This window comes from Ruditapes philippinarum, unplaced genomic scaffold (assembly GCF_026571515.1).
Source record: "Ruditapes philippinarum isolate M1 unplaced genomic scaffold, ASM2657151v2 ctg275_1_1_1_1, whole genome shotgun sequence".
NCBI lineage: Eukaryota > Metazoa > Mollusca > Bivalvia > Venerida > Veneridae > Ruditapes > Ruditapes philippinarum.
In genome coordinates, this window is record NW_026852998.1 from 562,549 (window position 1) to 579,813 (window position 17,265).

General features: G+C 31.4%; 2 protein-coding genes across 2 annotated transcripts; both read left to right on the top strand.

Moving 5' to 3' along the window:
* The first annotated feature begins 1,340 nt into the window (after positions 1-1,340).
* LOC132730908 (GSK3B-interacting protein-like) lies at positions 1,341-10,684 on the top strand. The gene is made up of 3 exons (XM_060716995.1): positions 1,341-1,553; positions 5,656-5,909; positions 8,324-10,684. The coding sequence occupies exons 1-2, from the start codon at positions 1,368-1,370 to the stop codon at positions 5,839-5,841; spliced, it is 372 nt and encodes a 123-aa protein (XP_060572978.1). The 5' UTR covers positions 1,341-1,367; the 3' UTR covers positions 5,842-5,909; positions 8,324-10,684.
* A 4,367-nt stretch (positions 10,685-15,051) lies between these two features.
* Positions 15,052-17,042, top strand: LOC132730929 (uncharacterized). The gene is made up of 2 exons (XM_060717014.1): positions 15,052-15,202; positions 15,746-17,042. The coding sequence occupies exon 2, from the start codon at positions 15,753-15,755 to the stop codon at positions 16,731-16,733; it is 981 nt and encodes a 326-aa protein (XP_060572997.1). The 5' UTR covers positions 15,052-15,202; positions 15,746-15,752; the 3' UTR covers positions 16,734-17,042.
* Positions 17,043-17,265: the final 223 nt, after the last annotated feature.

Consider the following 17,265-nt stretch of genomic DNA (forward strand, 5'->3'; position numbering starts at 1 on the left):
GAGCACGCGAGGGAAACAGTCAAAACTATTAACCGGTCAACAGTTCGCGAACTTTGACGTTTTTAGAATTTCAGAAAACAGTAAAAAATACCATATAACGTTTATATAAGGTATGAGGTAACAAAACTAAATAATTCACGTTAAAAACAGGACTGTTATAATCCTTCAAGATATTATATGGCTTTTTCATTTTTTGTGTTTTCTGATCGCAGATCAGGAAATACAATGCTGACATTCAATCTCAGGAACAGCGCTCCCAACAATCCTAACAACAAAAGTAGTTCTCAAAACAGCTTAAAACTAGCGATGTAAAAAAATAGAAATATTTTTATTTTGTTACAAGTATCCAGCGATTATAACGCATTCAAAGTTTAAAGTAGCTTTGGCTTATAGAATTGTCAATAAAGGCACAATCACAAATTACGCGGATGAATATCATTTTAATCAGTGAAAATTGCTCGGATATTTCCGTAAAGCTTCGGATCATTTTGATTAGAATTAAACACCGACTAAATGAACATTTGTTACTTAGACTTTCTGAAATATAAAGTAAGGATGTTGACTCTATGACAGGGCCGAATTTAGGACAGTCGACGATCGATAATCAATTTCTACAATAAGTAACGGTCTTATACGTTAAGCACCCGATAATTTAATCCACGTAAACAAAGCGCTATTTTCTTACACACTTCAGCGCGTATTACACAAATAAATCCGACTGTCGAGTAGTGAAACATTATATACATGTCGGACTGTTTTGGGAAGAAGATTTTTGCTAAATTATCTACATCATTGTTAAACAACAGGTTTACCATGAACAAAATATCTCGTAATTTTATAGGATTACAATCCCCTAATTTAGAAAAATATGTTTTGCTTCAGACTATTCTTATAACTTCCCCGTGGTCCACGGTTTACACGCTCGTTTAAGAAGCCAGAGGTCTGGGGTTCAAATCCAGTCAAGGCAACTCATATTTTTTGGTGTGTTTTTTAAGTATTTGTAGCGATTTTAACATTCTTTCTTATAGAATAAGCAACGATATGCAAGGATAAAGTGTGGCTGTCTTAAAATGTACATAAATGATTTCATAATGCAAGTTAGAAACTCTGGTCATGCAAAATTCTTTATGTATCAAACTCAAACTGTTATAGCAAAAAATCTAAACGCAGGCGCTGCAACTCGGTGCCCTGCAAAATGAATTATACATATATAGTATATCAAAATAAACTTATACAGGAAAATACATACAGATACTGTACGATTTAGATTGCAAAGATCAGAAAATACCACAGAGCTTGCAGCCCTTTGATTAAAATGAAGAGCCGTACCATACCGTGCATGATAAGACAAAACACGGAGTTAAAAAATGGACGCGGATGAAAGTTACTCTCTAAAAATTGAGGCTCAGGAAGTTATCAAAGAAATTAAATATGCTGTTAAAAGTGTTGAACTGTCGAAAATACTTCAAAGTACAGAGGAATGTGTCTACTTCAATATGGAAACCAAGGAGAATCACAAATATACTGTTGAACTCACTCCCAAAGGATTTCGGGTTAGTACGGGGACTATCTCAAAGTAATTGAAAACAAACTGCAGTAGTTTCCGTACATTAACAGTCCTCGTACAAACAAGTAGAGATTTTGATGCTAAAGCATCAAGTCGCCGGATAGAAATATGATTGTATTATCATAAATAAAAGAAAATATCAGTTTAATGGTTCGAGTATAAAGAAAATAGGAACAATAAGTTGAGTAATGTTTACTCATAAACACGTTTTCATGTACTTGCCACAATTATATCTTTCTTGCTGTAAACTTTGTAAAAGAGTTTTACGCAATAAATTGATGTTATGTTATAATAAAACATCATATTTTAAGCAAACTTGCTTAGCAATTTTGTCAAGAAACTGTTATCATTAAATAAGCAAGTATTGTTTGGCAATATTTACCCAAGACTCAATAATTTTCGGGAGCTGTTTCGTTAGCTTACATAACTTATTATGATTAATGTTAACGATTTTATTGTAAGTATAATTACATGTATAATTATATCAATTAATACTGCTCGATGGCCTAGTGGTAAGTATGACGAAGTTGTTACATAGGATATAGTTAACGTTTATTTGCCTTTCAGTGCGATAACTATCAACACAAAGATAGTTTATTAGTTTTCTCTGTGTATCCAATACGATTCCGGCCCCTACTGTCATACCGAGATTTGCATACGAAATTACATTGATTTGCAGTTTAACCAGCTGCCAACCATTCACAATTTACCTGTATGTCAGTCTTATCAGCCATTTGTTACTATTAATAGATTTTATAACAGTATCATACAACGTTTAGTCACGTGATTCTGGGAGAAGCTGTTTATAATAAATAAGAAAAAAAAATAGAATAGGTCTCATAACATACAAACAACCAGATAATTTAAAAGTGTAATTTCAAATATCAGGCGTGATTTATTTATCATAAAATAGCATTGCTTGACACTTTGAAAAAAAGGAAAACATCCATAAATTTAATGACTGATCCATAGGGATACGTCATTAATTCATTTTATAAAAATTGTAATGTTGCTTTTTACGATGTCAATATTTGAATATTTCATTTCATTGAGCAACATTATTGTATGTTTGAAATTTTGAGATTACTGAAAACAATTGTAGTCTTTAATTGTTCAGTAATTGTTATGCTTTTATTTTCAGATTTTAATGCCTTCTCCTACCATAGGTATAATATTAAACTGTTACAAATATAGTCGCCGGTTTCTACCGGCGACTAATAAATCATATTTTACTTTACTTTACTGGAGTTGAGGTCGCAAGACGTCATCGTCTTCTATAACCCCCCATGGCTTTGTACCGAGTTCTGATCCGGTATGGTGGTATACTGTGTTGCTCCCATGAATTTGTCCAACCTGTTTTTAAAACTGTTAAGTGAAGGAGCATTCACAACCACTTCTGGTAAATTGTTCCAGTCCGATCTTTATATTTATGATATTTAAAATTATACTTGATATTTTAATCATAAGAAAATTATATACAGTTATAGTTACGATTCATAATCAAAACAATTCTCTCCACACGGATTCGTTCATTGTGAATTTGATTTTGACAGGGTCTTTAATTTCTGTCAAGAATCCAGTATACTGGTGCCTCATAGTTCAGTGGTACTTAACTGTTTACACAGACAATAAAAGTTAGAAGAATATAATTCTGGAAAATATGTTGAATATTGTAGGAAAGACATGTCAAGTACATAATAGTTTATTCCATTTAATGTTTGCATGTAAGCAATAATGTACACAACATGGCAATTAACACCCATCTACTGCAAAGTTAGTAAAATTGTGTTCTCGTATTTCCAAGGCAATTACATTTTAAGAGTTTCAAAATGAAAACCAAAAGTAATCTTTATTTTTTAGTATATCTATACTTAGCCTCGTCTATTTTCTCCATAGCATTTATCAAATATCTCAATGGTTGTTTAACAGAGTCAATTGTCTTGAAAGGTATGAAAAGTAAAATTAAAATGGCAAAATAATTTACTTTGCTCTTAATCTGAATAAAATAAGTTTTCCCGGTTGTATATGTAAAATTTGATAATACAGTAAAAAAGTAAAAGTAAAACTACTGACAGGTGCATGAGGTCTAGGAGTCAGTTGATACTGTTTATGCCTAATACTTTGGAAATATGGGTACCACGGAAATATGAGGCACCAGTAAATGTTTTAAAGCTCCGCAATGGACACAGCAGGTATATATTTTGTAGCAATAAAAAAAAAAGACGAATCTTTTTTTGCTTATATAAGAAGCAATAGTTATTTATTCTTAAATGACAATACACACTTTTCCATACAAATATTCTCTGATGAAAATCCATGTTGGCAATGTAAATAATAATTCACAGATATCGCCGAAGTTTAACGAGAGCATGAAAATCATAAACTAGCAGGAAAACCCCATTATAACCAAAGTGCGCAAAGGATTGTGGGTCTGAATCTGACTATCATCCATGTTTGGAGCTTCCTATCTGTTGTGTATATATCTGTGATAGGGTAAAATGTGGGTCATGTTAGAATTAAGAAATAATATATATACAGTTGACTCTCGGTAACTCGAAATCCAAGGGACTGGGCATTTTACTTCGAGAGAAACGGAATTCGAGTAAGGTGGATCTGCTGCCATTATGTTGACATTCGTACATGTATATACATGTGCCTGATTGAATGTACAAAGAAGTACGTTTATTATTGTTGATAGCGACAATGCTACAATATTTAACCGTTGAAATGACGGTAAATCACTTTCAACTACAAATTATGAACAAAAATATATAATGTAATACATGTATATTGATAGTGAAACATAAACACAAACATTCGTAGCAATGACATAAATGCAAGTTTGTCAGTATTCATCAGTAAAGCACATGCTTATAATGAACACTCATGACATATCATTACAAAAAAGCACAATAACACTTTTATCTCAACAACAATTTATCTAGTATTTGAAGTGAATTGATCATCGGACGAAAAACGAAAGTAGCAACTATCGTGAACCGAGAGTACATATTAATGTATGCAATATGAAGGAACATTAATTATACAAATGTCATTTACGTTGATAACACACATCTGAGTGAATACCTAGGCTGGTTTTTTACTAACACCTGTCAGAGTGGCACGAGTCTTAATTTTGTTATCTAACTGTGAAAACCAATTAAGTCCTGAAACCGATTAAAGCCACTTTTACGACGTGTTAATAATACATGATGACCGGCAATTAAAATTTCTATGGAACGTGTGAATCACAAAAGACAACATCTCACCTTGATGTCGTCGACCTTTGATCAGTCGGCTGGTTTCACAATTTGACTAATTGAGATGAAAATATGTTGGACTTTAATTGACGGGACCAAATTTTCTTTTCGACTAAACAGGAGTCTAGGTAAGTCAAAATTTGACCTAAGCGGAGTTAAAATACAAAGATAAAGAAGGAAATTTGACGGGACTTTAGAAATACTTCGACTTACGCGGAATTTTGAGTAAAGCGATTTTGACTTATTGAGAGTCAACTGTAAATATATAAATCAATAATAGTAAAAAGAGCGATTTATTGAGCGATAAAATCACTGTTTGGAGTTCAGATGTGAGGAATTATATCACAAGGGCGTACCCCCAAGTGATATAATGATGCGCATCCGAACGATGCGATAAAATCACTGATTTTGATATATTCTACTTACTAATCTATTATTGATTTCCAAACAAAGCTAGATTCTGAGATATTTTTGTTCTGGGTCAGAATCTTGTGTCATGTTTGTTCATACACAAAATTGCGTGTAGGACAATTAGTTGATAAATTAAATCTATAAAGACAATTTTTGTAATATGGTTACTCATTTGATGAAAACAACTAAGTTAATAATAAGTTTTAATTCACTATTTTTTTTAACAAAATAAGAACATATTGTATATTGTATTAACATATTGTTAAAGATATTCTTATGCTATATTTATGATGTATTATTTAAAGCATAAATTTTCTAATTTAATTTATTTTTCCATGATAATGTTACGCTAGTGACCTAGAACTATTAACAGAAACTCCTTGATTTTTAAATTATTTCTTTTTTATTAATTTTTAGTTGGTAGGAACACAATTTGATGTGTTGGACCAAGCAGAAGATGAAAATGCCAAATATTATGAGACAATCTACGCACTGCTTGACTCGATTAGTCCCGAGTACAGAAATACTTTTAGTGATACGCTTATACAGAAACTTCAAGGCCTTCATAGTATGCAACATGGTGATGGGTCCGAGGACACTTGACATCAGACTGGAAGGACATTGCTGGCTTGATGGTCCCAGTTCCATAGGATAGCTACTGGGCAAGAAATGTGTGTACATGAGCATGCTTTTGTTACACCTGCTTGCTTATAGAAATGTATCTAGGTAGTGGTGATGGGAGAGGATTTTATGGGAGATGATAGTGATGTTTATTACAGACCAGATGTATACATAGCTAGATAGAAGCATGATGCTGTATATATCTATCTTATATGGTAATATTGAATTTAAGAACCTTCTTCAAATATCTATTAATATATTAGTAGACATAGTCATTCTTTATGATAGTTCTAACTAATTAGTAACTTTTCAACTGGACTTACCAGTATATCTAATGGGGATTTTTTTCTTCAGAACTTTAGTGTAAAAAATTCTTTAGCCTTTCTATTGGAGATAATTTAAGTGTAAAAAATTCTTTAGCCTTTCTATTGGATATAATTTATATATATGAAAATACAGAGTTTCTCAATATTTATGAGTAGCCTTTCAAGTTACTTTTAAAGAGAGTTTACCATTTTATCCATTTTATAAGTTAGGACAAGAAATTTGCAACTTAACACTATTTGATCAATTTATTTATCAGTGATATTTAATGTCTTGGACATGCAAGTCTATATTCAAAGACAGGTGACAGTTATTTTTTATATTAAACAATGTTCTGTCTTATTATTTTATGACCTAGGGTGCTTAAATGCTTTAAATGTCATTCATGATTGCTTTGCTTTCCATGTCAAAATAAATACAAGAATTGTTTTTCCCAAATGAAAATGCAGGTATGCTTTCTACTTAGTTTAAACAAAAATAAGCCTCTTGTCACAACCATTGTGAGATAAATGTACCTGCCTCATATGTAGCACTAAGCATGCTCGGGGCAACAGATCCTACACATAATACCAGTGCAGACCAAGATCAGCCAGCACATGGTCTGCACTGTTTCCTATTCAGTATGTATTTTTTTTTTTTTGAATTTAACCCTAAAAATGATGAATGGTTTTGTCATAATAGAAAGATGGACAAGTCCATTAAATATATTTAGTGTGGTAAGATTTAATTAAATACAACAGTCTCACAATAAGAGGATGTTTGTAGATTACAGCATAGAAATAATTCTAGGATTAAATACTGGTATGTTTAGTTTATAGCTTGCTTGCATACTAGAGTACATCTGATTCTTTTTAATCATTTAATGAATATAAAGTTGCTGATAGCTTCTTCTTCAATATATTTATTTTCTGCATCATCAACCTTTCCCAGATCAAATTTCATATTAATGTTCCTTGTTATACTTTGATTTAGATCTGTCCATTCTTTCTTAATTGGATTTTAGTTCCAAAACACAAAACAGGTCAGTCTCTCTATAGATATATCTCCACTAGTTTTAAACTTGGGATGATTGTCCCTAGTGCTCAAAAGGTTGAAAGTTGATAATGCCCAGTCAGTATAGAGAAGTTGCTATTTCTGCATATTTTGCATTGTTATTTCTACAAGTGCCTTAAGGTCAGTTAAACCTTTTTGTTTGTATTACAACATTTATATCAATTGTAACAATTTAATAACTTTTATGAAGATTAAGAAGAGTATGAAAACTTGTTGTTGCTTTAAAAAATAACAAAGTATAAGTTAATGTAAATTTCTTATCACATAAGTATTAACGCTTAATTACAAATAGAGATTTTTTACAGTTGTTTGTCAACCAAGAAAGTTTGGTACTTTTGTTATCGAAGTAATTGTTAAGGTACACAAATGTATTTGAAGACACATTTGACCATAACTTTTTGGTTTGTTTTGAATTTGTATTCTTCTTTTTGGAATATATATTTTTGAATGCCTATTTATTGAGCATAACTGTGTTTTTTTTCTTTCAAATTACCAAATATTTCTATAATTGTGTTTATGATGTAAGGATATATATGGCGTGAAGAAGAAACTATTAATTAAAATGCATGTTAATACTTTAATTGATTATTTAACATTTTCATTTGATGAATATTTAATATACTTTTTAACTTTATTTTTCAAGGTAAATATGTAAATAAGTTATTAGACAAATTATTGAATATTGATTGACCTAACTTAGTTACAATTGAATTAATTACTTCAAAGTATGACATAAATTAAAACTTAACGTGTTTAAGATCATTTGTAAATCTATTCAGTTAAAACTTTATTGTGTAAGTTTAATTTGGAGAAATATCTGAACTGAAGCCATTTACTTTTGAATCTGCCTTTTATAAAACCAGTACAGATGGCGTATTAAGTAACTTATAAAAGACTTTAATAGAGCTTATATAAATGATCTTTGACTTGAAAAGCAAATGATTTACTTCACGGAAAATGTAGCAATGTTAGTACATGTACAATAAAGAAAATATTGCCAGTAATTTTTAAATTGTTGAAATTCTTAAAAATCTAACTTATTTCCTGATTAAAAGTAAATGACTGTTTAATGATTTATATGTTTCAGGTTGACACTAGATTTTGGAATGGATCTTCATCTTGTAAATGAATACAGAATATAACAAAGCCAGCATCATCTTGGGTAGATTAGTTCAGGACTGTTTGTATAATCAGAGTAGTGTTATCTTTATCATCACATTGATATCAACATCACCATGCTTTCATCTTCCCAGTGATATCATCTTCACATTGATATCTTCAACTTCACAATGGTATCATCTTCAACTTCACAGTGATATCATCTTCAACTTCACAGTGATATCACCTTCAAGTTCACAATGGTATCATCTTCAACTTCACAGTGATATCACCTTCAACTTCAAAATGATATTACCTTCAACTTCACAGTGATATCACCTTCAACCACACAGTGATATCACCTTCAACTTCACAGTGATACCATCTTCAACTTCACAGTGATATCACCTTCAACATCACAGTGATATCATCTCCAACTTCACAATGATATCATCTGCAAATTTACAATGATATCATCTGCAACATCACAATGATATCACCTTCAACTTCACAATGGTATCATCTTCAACTTCACAGTGATATCACCTTCAACATCACAATGTTATCTGCAACTTTACAGTGATACCATCTTCAACATCACAATGATATCATCTTTAACATCACAATGATTTCATCTGCATTTTCCCAGTGATCATCGTCTTCAACTTCGCAGTAATATCATCTTCAACTTCACAGTGATATCTTTTCAACTTCACAGCAATATCATCTTCAACTACACAATGATATCATCTTCAGCTTCATAGTGATATCTCTACAACTTTACAGCAATATCATCTTCAACTTCACATTGATTTCAACTTCACAGCGATATCATCTTTGTAATGATATTATCTTCAATTTCACAGTGGTATGATTTTCAACATGGCATACTTATCACGTGTAGTGTTTCAAGCAATAATGACTCACTCATGCCTACAGTATAGAACCAGGCTAGAACGTCCTTACCATACAGTGTCACATTCTGTTATACTGTTTACTTTTAATGGTAGTATTTGATAGTGAAAAATCATTAACTGGCTGTGAACTGATCTTATGTCAAAGTAGGAATATGTTATAGTTCATAGTATAAATTTAGCAAAGTTCTTGAAAAATGGTCTCTTTAGTAAACTATTAATGTAATGAAACTTATTGTAGATATTGGTTGTAATTTAGTAATCTTACATCAATATTTTCACTCCATATGTAGAGTTTTCAAATTTTTATGCCCCCACAGAGTGGGAGCATATAGCGTTGCACTTGTCCGTCCGAGTGTCCGTCCGTCTGGCCGTACGTCCCGAAATCTTGTGAACGCAACTCCTCTTAAACAGGATGGCAGATTTTGCTTAAACTTCCAGGGATGAACAACCTTAATGTGTAGATGGCAGTAAAGGAAGGAATTTTTGCTGCAACCAAATTTAACAGAATTATGGCCCTTTGTTGATTTTTTCACTATATACTATGTAGAAATTTTGTGAACGCAACTCCTCTTAAACCGGATGGCAGATTTTGCTTAAACTTTTAGGGACAAACAACCTTAATGTGTAGATGGCAGTAAAGGGAGGAATTTTTGCTGCGACCAAATTTAACAGAATTATGGCCCTTTGTTGATTTTTTCACTATATACTATGTAGAAATTTTGTGAACGCAACTCCTCTTAAACCGGATGGCAAATTTTGCTTTAACTTCCAGGGATGAACAACCTTAATGTGTAGATGGTAGCAAAGGAAGGAATTTTTGCTTCGACCAAATTTAACAGAATTATGGCCCTTTGTTCATTTTTTCACTATATACTATGTAGAAATTTTGTGAATGCAACTCCTCTTAAACTTGATGGCAGATTTTGCTTAAACTTCCAGGGATGAACAACCTTAATGTGTAGATGGTAGTGAAGGAAGGAATTTTTGCTGCAACCAAATTTAACAGAATTATGGCCCTTTGTTGATTTTTAGTTTTCAACTTGTGGCACATGTAGTCCAAAAAATATTTGACCTAGCGTCATAAGATTGACAGAACAGTGGCGTGTGGGGGCATCCGTGTCCTATGGACACATTTCCAGTTTTATTGTTATTGTAATTTTATTTGTAAAAAGAAATCCATTACTGTCTTGAATGTGTAAAATGTTGAATAATAGTCATTGCTGTACATAAATGTGGTGACATGTGCTCTTTACAACATAGTGTATATAAAAGTAATAGACATTAATCTAGCCTAAGTTTACATTATGTAGATAAAAGTTATTCATTTTACTGTATTTTTTAGAGAAATATTTGTATTATGTATGTTATATAGATTATAAAAGTGCTAATTTTTGCGTTCAAAAATTTTAACACTAGTGAATTGATTTAGAGGTCAAGGTCACAGTGCCATTCTGTGTAAAAATTTGTTTCATAAACCCTTTAATTTATTAGGGATGTTCCCTTATGTCCAGTAGATGCTATATGTTGATTTGAGGTCATCGAGTCAACAGTCAAGGTCATTGTGACATTATGTAAATTCTTTGTCTTACAAAAAACTTTAGATGTAGTAAACCTAGTTTATGTAACTTTGTAGGGACATTGTCCTATGGCCTGTAGGAGACCCCTATCAACTGAATTTAAGGTCATAGGCCAGAAGTAACAAATGAAATATTTGTCTTATCAAGAATAAGAGTTTCTTCAGTCATAGGTTTTTGAAATTTATTTGTTATAATGCTATCGATATATATATGACATATTGATACAACACTTTGCTTTTATAAAAAAAAATATGCATACTGTAAGCTTCTAAGTATTCCACTGTGACAGCAAATTAAGTGCAGTCATAAGTGTCCTTTGGACACATTTATAGTATTTTTCTATGAAGATGATAATACTGTAATTTATAATTGCTGTATAAATATATGTAATATTGTTGCATTAAGCCACTATGCAAAGAATTTTGTTCCAGTGATGTTATGTGATATTTGTCTAGTGTGCTTTAATAGCTTTTCTTTAAAGTTTACAATTTTTTCACGACCGTAAAAGAGTTTGTATCGGTCTGTTTGTTCAACATTGGTATTGTTTAAAGCATTATTTTACTGGTGAAATATCTAAAGTTACTATTGTCAGTCACATTATTTTAGCTTACAATATCTGACAGGTGTAAATTACCATGATTATACTAACCTCACTAGCCATTTGTTTTTTCAACATTCATTTAAAGTTTGATGTCTCCTGCTTAGTGAGTTATGGCATTTCAAGTCCACTGGACTTGACTGGACCGTGCTGATTCAAATAATTTCTTCCATTTTAGTTTAACTCAAAGGGATTAAAAGATTGTTGTTTGTAGCTGTTTATCTCTTTGCTATATCTCATCTTCCACTGCTGGGTATTTTCAAGCCATTAAATATGTCCCCTGTTCTATGAATCTTCATCTGTCTGTTTAAGCAAAATAAAGCATTTGGCTATGTTATGGTATAGATTCTGACCATTTTGTCAGACACTCCCTTGATGATAATTCTAGAATTCCCTTAATTTCAGTATAAAATTTAATGAATACCCTTATTGATGATTTAAGTTTCTGAAATCCCTAAAGGATAGTTTTTGAGTTTAATTTATGACAGTTTTTGAATTCAATTTATGTTTGATTTTGAGTTCCTTTCAGGATAATCATTCTCAACATAATTAGGTGTATCATTGTTACAATTACAATGCAATAAATTTGAAAATGAAACAAGGTTTGAAAGATAGCAGATTTATTAATATAATTACATGTATTTAAAAAGTAAATAATTATATCTTTGATTTAAACATTACACAGGTTTATACATTATAGAAATTATTTACATTAAATTACGTTGCCAGGTACCAGATAGTAGAATACATATATCCCTCTGTAATATACTAATTACAGTTGTATATGTTGGCTAGAATTCATTACAATTGATTGTCACATTTTATTTTTTGCATAATAATATGTATCTTATTTTCTGTTCAGCTATTAAAGGAACTCCACTGAGGTAGAAAAAAACATTAAATTTTAATTTCATACATTCTTATAGAATGGCTATATATATATATGTATTTTATATTATGTTGTATATAGATGAGACTGGATTAAATAAATAAATTAATTAATTAATATACCTATATCACCTGGGGTACTTAAACTGTAAAGATATGCAAAAAATGAAATGAAAATATACACAGAATTAATTTGAAAACTGTATTTTTGTTTGATTCTTAACCAATTTGATTTAAATGTAGTAACTATTTTCATTTTTTAAATATATAAAAAAAATTGTTGTTAGTAAATTGATCTAGAATGCATCAAGTTGAACATTATTGTAATATTAAAAAAAGTATTTTCAGTCCCATTATGTAAAATAACCATAGTGGAGTCCCTTTTAATATAGATATATTTTCATAGTTGAGTGTTAGTGGCATGATTAAATTGATATAAGCAAATTTCATTTAGCCATGCTATAATGTCATTATGTGCTAGTTAGTCACTCTTCAATTTTTATACATTACTATATTTTAATTACATTTTTTTCCGTTGTTATCCATCTTCTAGTGCCTATTGGTTGTGTAATTTCATGTCTTTTATGTAATTTCATGATAAGATGACTATTGTCTTTAAGTATTAACCTTGCTCTGAGAATGATATGTGCTGTTATTTTGATGTGAGAATATTACATTTCATTATCAGAAAAAATGGGTCTTTACTTACATCTATAGTTAAACCGGAGGTCTACTTGATATTAATTAATGTCCTGTGAAACATATTTTGTTGGTTTTATCCACACGCATAATTATCCAGAAATGGCTACATATGACATGATTTTCCTGACTTCAGAATTTGAAAAGTACAAAATTTTATTGTACATTCAATGTACCTTTGTACCTGTAAAATACTGAACAGAATGGTTGCTATAGAAATAGAAACATATTTTAGGTTTAAACAATGAAATGAAGTAAAAGAAAATAAGAATCTAATGTAAAGAATCAGGTCTTGCCCCATAAGAGGAGCAATTGCCTAGTGGCTAAGGTGTCTGCCTTTCAATTCAGAGGTCCTGGGCTTGAGTGCTACTGAAGTCACAGCCGTGTTTTCTTTATGACACAAATAATCGTACGTTTCAGGAAAAAGACTGTTTGATATTTATTGCAAGAATTTGTTTCACCGTCAAGCATTAATGAATATGTTGTAACTTAACTGTCTTTTTACTATGAAACCAAACATGTATGATCAGCCTTTATTAGAAGTAAAGATTTTGAAATTAATGTAGGCAGTTAAATTCATACTTTTCCAGTCAAATGTTTCACAAAATGTTTACAAAATATGATTGATATGTTTTAGAGAGCCTGGTTAATCCTATTAGACAATGAAATGTAGATTTTAATAATAGTGATAATCTGTTTTTGTGATATATATATATTGTATACTGTTGTCTCGTATTTATCTGTTTACACTAGTATTTGTGTTATTTTCAGTACTTTTATTCCATATAACATGTTAATTGTTGCTTTTTTATATTTCAAATACATAACTTCAAAAATAATTTATTATCATTTTTTGTCCTTATAATGGTAACTATTCTATGCAGTGTTACCTGGAGTTGTACTATGGCTCGGTCACTTGAGTAAAGTCCATATGCTTTCCTTAAAGCCTTTACCAGATTTCAAGTGAAGTACATCCCAATTTTAAATATCTTTAGCACAAAGTGCGTATAGCATATCTTTTGTAGAAAATATTTCATAGAAAATATGTAGGAAAATAAGTTTTAAAGATCGTCTGTTCATAGACCAGCGCATAGAAATTTGGTATAGAGCATATTTAATCGTCCTCAACAAAACTTTTTTAAAAATCGCATAAAAAACCTTGAGTATGGAACTACAGGTGCTCTAGGTTTTAGGTATAAAGCATGTGTCGTTGACTTTGAGTCCTCTATGAAAATTAGATTATAATACTAGTACAGCGTGCCCCAGGAGTCAAAATGGTTCAGCCATGGGTGCCATTTTGTTACCTAGATTTATTTAGGCAAAAACAAAACAAAACAAAAACACACATTTTTAAAAATCATCTGAAACAAAAAGTTCCAAAGTTTACATTTTTGGCATTGCTTTGTGGCAAAAGATATTAATGGTCAAAGAAATCGTGTATTACATATCCATAATTAGGTCCTTCTCTGGTATTGCTCTGAAGCTTTTTAGTGAGCACCATCCCTACTTTTTCGTACCACCCGACATTTCTTCCTACTCTACGAGGTACTGCTTTACTACTTAGTGACAATCATTCCCACGTTCAGCTAGACAGCTCTTATTTAGCATTGTCTAGTAGATTAAATTATAGCAAGCTGTTTTAGTAAATATTGCCCTTAGAGTCAAATTTATATGTCCACATTTCGATGGCATAAAAACCAAGGAAATGGCTTTTAAAGACTTTTTCCTTGGAAATTTATAAGTTATTTATTTAAAACCGTCTATTATATTTCAAACGTATATGAAAGCCTTATTGTCAAAAGTGACCCACCTTTTGCATATGTTTATCTGCATTTCTGACTTAAAGGATAGCTATTTAATTCCATAAAGACCTCTTGTTTGTTGATTTGGTTGCACAAACACTAAGCGTTTCCAGTTTCATGAGTAAAGTTGTCAGGAAAGACCCTTTCCTTTCTGCCATTCTTTGCGTGATTTTACTCACGCGGACAAGGCTACTGCTCCAAATTAATTTCCCGTAGCACGTTCAGGGAAGTGGTTGTTTTAGTTGTCTATTTATAGAAAACCACATGCGCTATCGACATTGACTGTCATTGAAGTAAAATGGGTTATAATCCGGATTTTCAGGTTTCGAATTATATAAAGTTGAATTAAATTATTGATATTTTCGGCTAATACTTAATTTTAAAGAGGTAAGAATTGTTTCTTTGGTCGTTGATATACGTACTTAGCAAAATAATTACGGCCTTCATATCCATGTACAGTACAGTATTGCTTTAACTGTTTAATACTTTCATATACTTACACATACGCGTCATTTAAGAAGACATAAAAAGGAAATTGATGAACTACACATGTTTAAGATTTTTGTGACTCTATTATATCATCACATAATCTAATTTCATTTAATTTACGAAAAAATAATTAATAAGAGTCAATGTCAAGGTATTCTGACGTCTAATTTTTCTATGGAACGCCATTAATGAGTTCTTTACAGTATTACTTTTAAATGGCCATATGTGAAATTTATATAATTTGAAATTTCTGTTTAGCGCTGCGCATTATCAGAATTATTTTAACTTTAAAGATATATATATATACATGTAGAAAAATCAATAACGAAAATCCCAGTAATTCATCACTTTCAAAGGCCTTGTATAGTTCTGTTGTGCCATTCATTTTAAAATCACAGGTTGGCAATGTAGAAATGACGTTTAAAGTAATTTGCATTTCAGATAGAAGATGTTTTCTAAGTCTTCATCCACGAGAATAACGTGCAAGTTAATACGGAGGTGTTTTACTTCTCAGGTTCAGACATCTACCGCTTGCAGCGTCGGCTGCATAGATTCTGTGAACAGATTTCTAGATAAATATGATACATTTATGCTGGATTGTGACGGCGTATTGTGGAGGGGTGATCATATTACTCCTGTAGAAGGAATCTCAAAGGCCATAGAGAAGCTTCAGAGTTTAAACAAGCGTGTTTTATTCGTAACAAACAACAGTATTGCTTCACGATTGATGTTGCAACAAAAATTTCAGAGCTACGGGTTTGATTCATCGTTGGAAAATATATTTGGAAATGGATATATTGCCGCAAGAGTCATTAGAGACGTTCTAAAAGTTAGCGGGAAAGTATATCTGGTTGGTGGACCCGGCATCAAGTGGGAATTAGACCAGCTTGGCGTAGATAATGTCGGTTTTGGTGTGGACCCTGATAACCCGACAAGTGACGAGCAGGAATTACTAAATCATTCATTTGATGACAATATAGAGGCTGTTCTTGTAGGCCATGATGAATACATGAGCTACAATAAAATTTATAAAGCAGCTTCATATATCTGCGATCCGAGATGTCACTTCATAGCGACCAATAACGTAGAAAAGGGGATCTTTATCGGCGACGGGGTCAATAAACGCCGTATGCCGCTAGCCGGTATGGTTGTGAACGCTATAACAGAAGTTGCTGGTAGAAAGCCACTGGTGGTCGGGAAACCAAATAGGTTCATGTTGGACTGTATTGTCGGTAAACATTGTGATATTGATTTCAGCAGAACTGTTTTCGTCGGTGATCGTCTTCAGACTGACGTAAAGTTTGCTAAAACTAACGGTATTGATTCCGTTTTAGTGTTGACTGGTGTTGGCAAGGTTGAGGACATCGATAGTAATCCAGAGTTGACACCGAATTATGTGATGCATTCTCTTTCAGACATTGTTCACTGATATATTTACAAAATCATTTTATGTAATTTTACTTCTTTGCAGCTACTAAAAACAAAATTCTCAAAACTTTGAATTCCACATGACTTTTATTTTAATTGTCAAATAGCTGATGTAAATACACTTAACATAATTGATATTTATTAAATCAGGAATACTATTATATGATATTATCTCTTTAGAATTAAAGTATTAATTACTAAACAATATAGTGTTCAGTGTTGGAACTTCTGTAGCCAGGTCATGTACGTACTTGTTTGTAAAAGTAAACTTATTTATAAGCAGTTCCATCTTATTTTAATCTGTTTATAAGCAGTTCCATCTTATTTTAATCATTCGATTTGTTTGATTATTTCTGAACTTCATAAGTACTTAATTCACTTTGAAATTAACTTTATTTAATTATTTTACTTATGAATGTTTTTACATTATTCAACTTTTCTTTCAAAAATATATTTTAAACAAAATTATGCATTGTGCAGTTTCTTGAAATTATTTCTATATTTTTGAAGTAGGGTCTTTCAAATAGTATTTC

Excerpts from the sequence above, each read along its gene's own strand:
- LOC132730908 (XM_060716995.1), top strand. The coding sequence starts at position 1,368 with ATGGACGCGGATGAAAGTTACTCTCTAAAAATTGAGGCTCAGGAAGTT. Across the intron at positions 1,554-5,655 it reads TCACTCCCAAAGGATTTCGG|TTGGTAGGAACACAATTTGA; the intron begins GTTAGTACGGGG and ends ATTAATTTTTAG.
- LOC132730929 (XM_060717014.1), top strand. The coding sequence starts at position 15,753 with ATGTTTTCTAAGTCTTCATCCACGAGAATAACGTGCAAGTTAATACGG.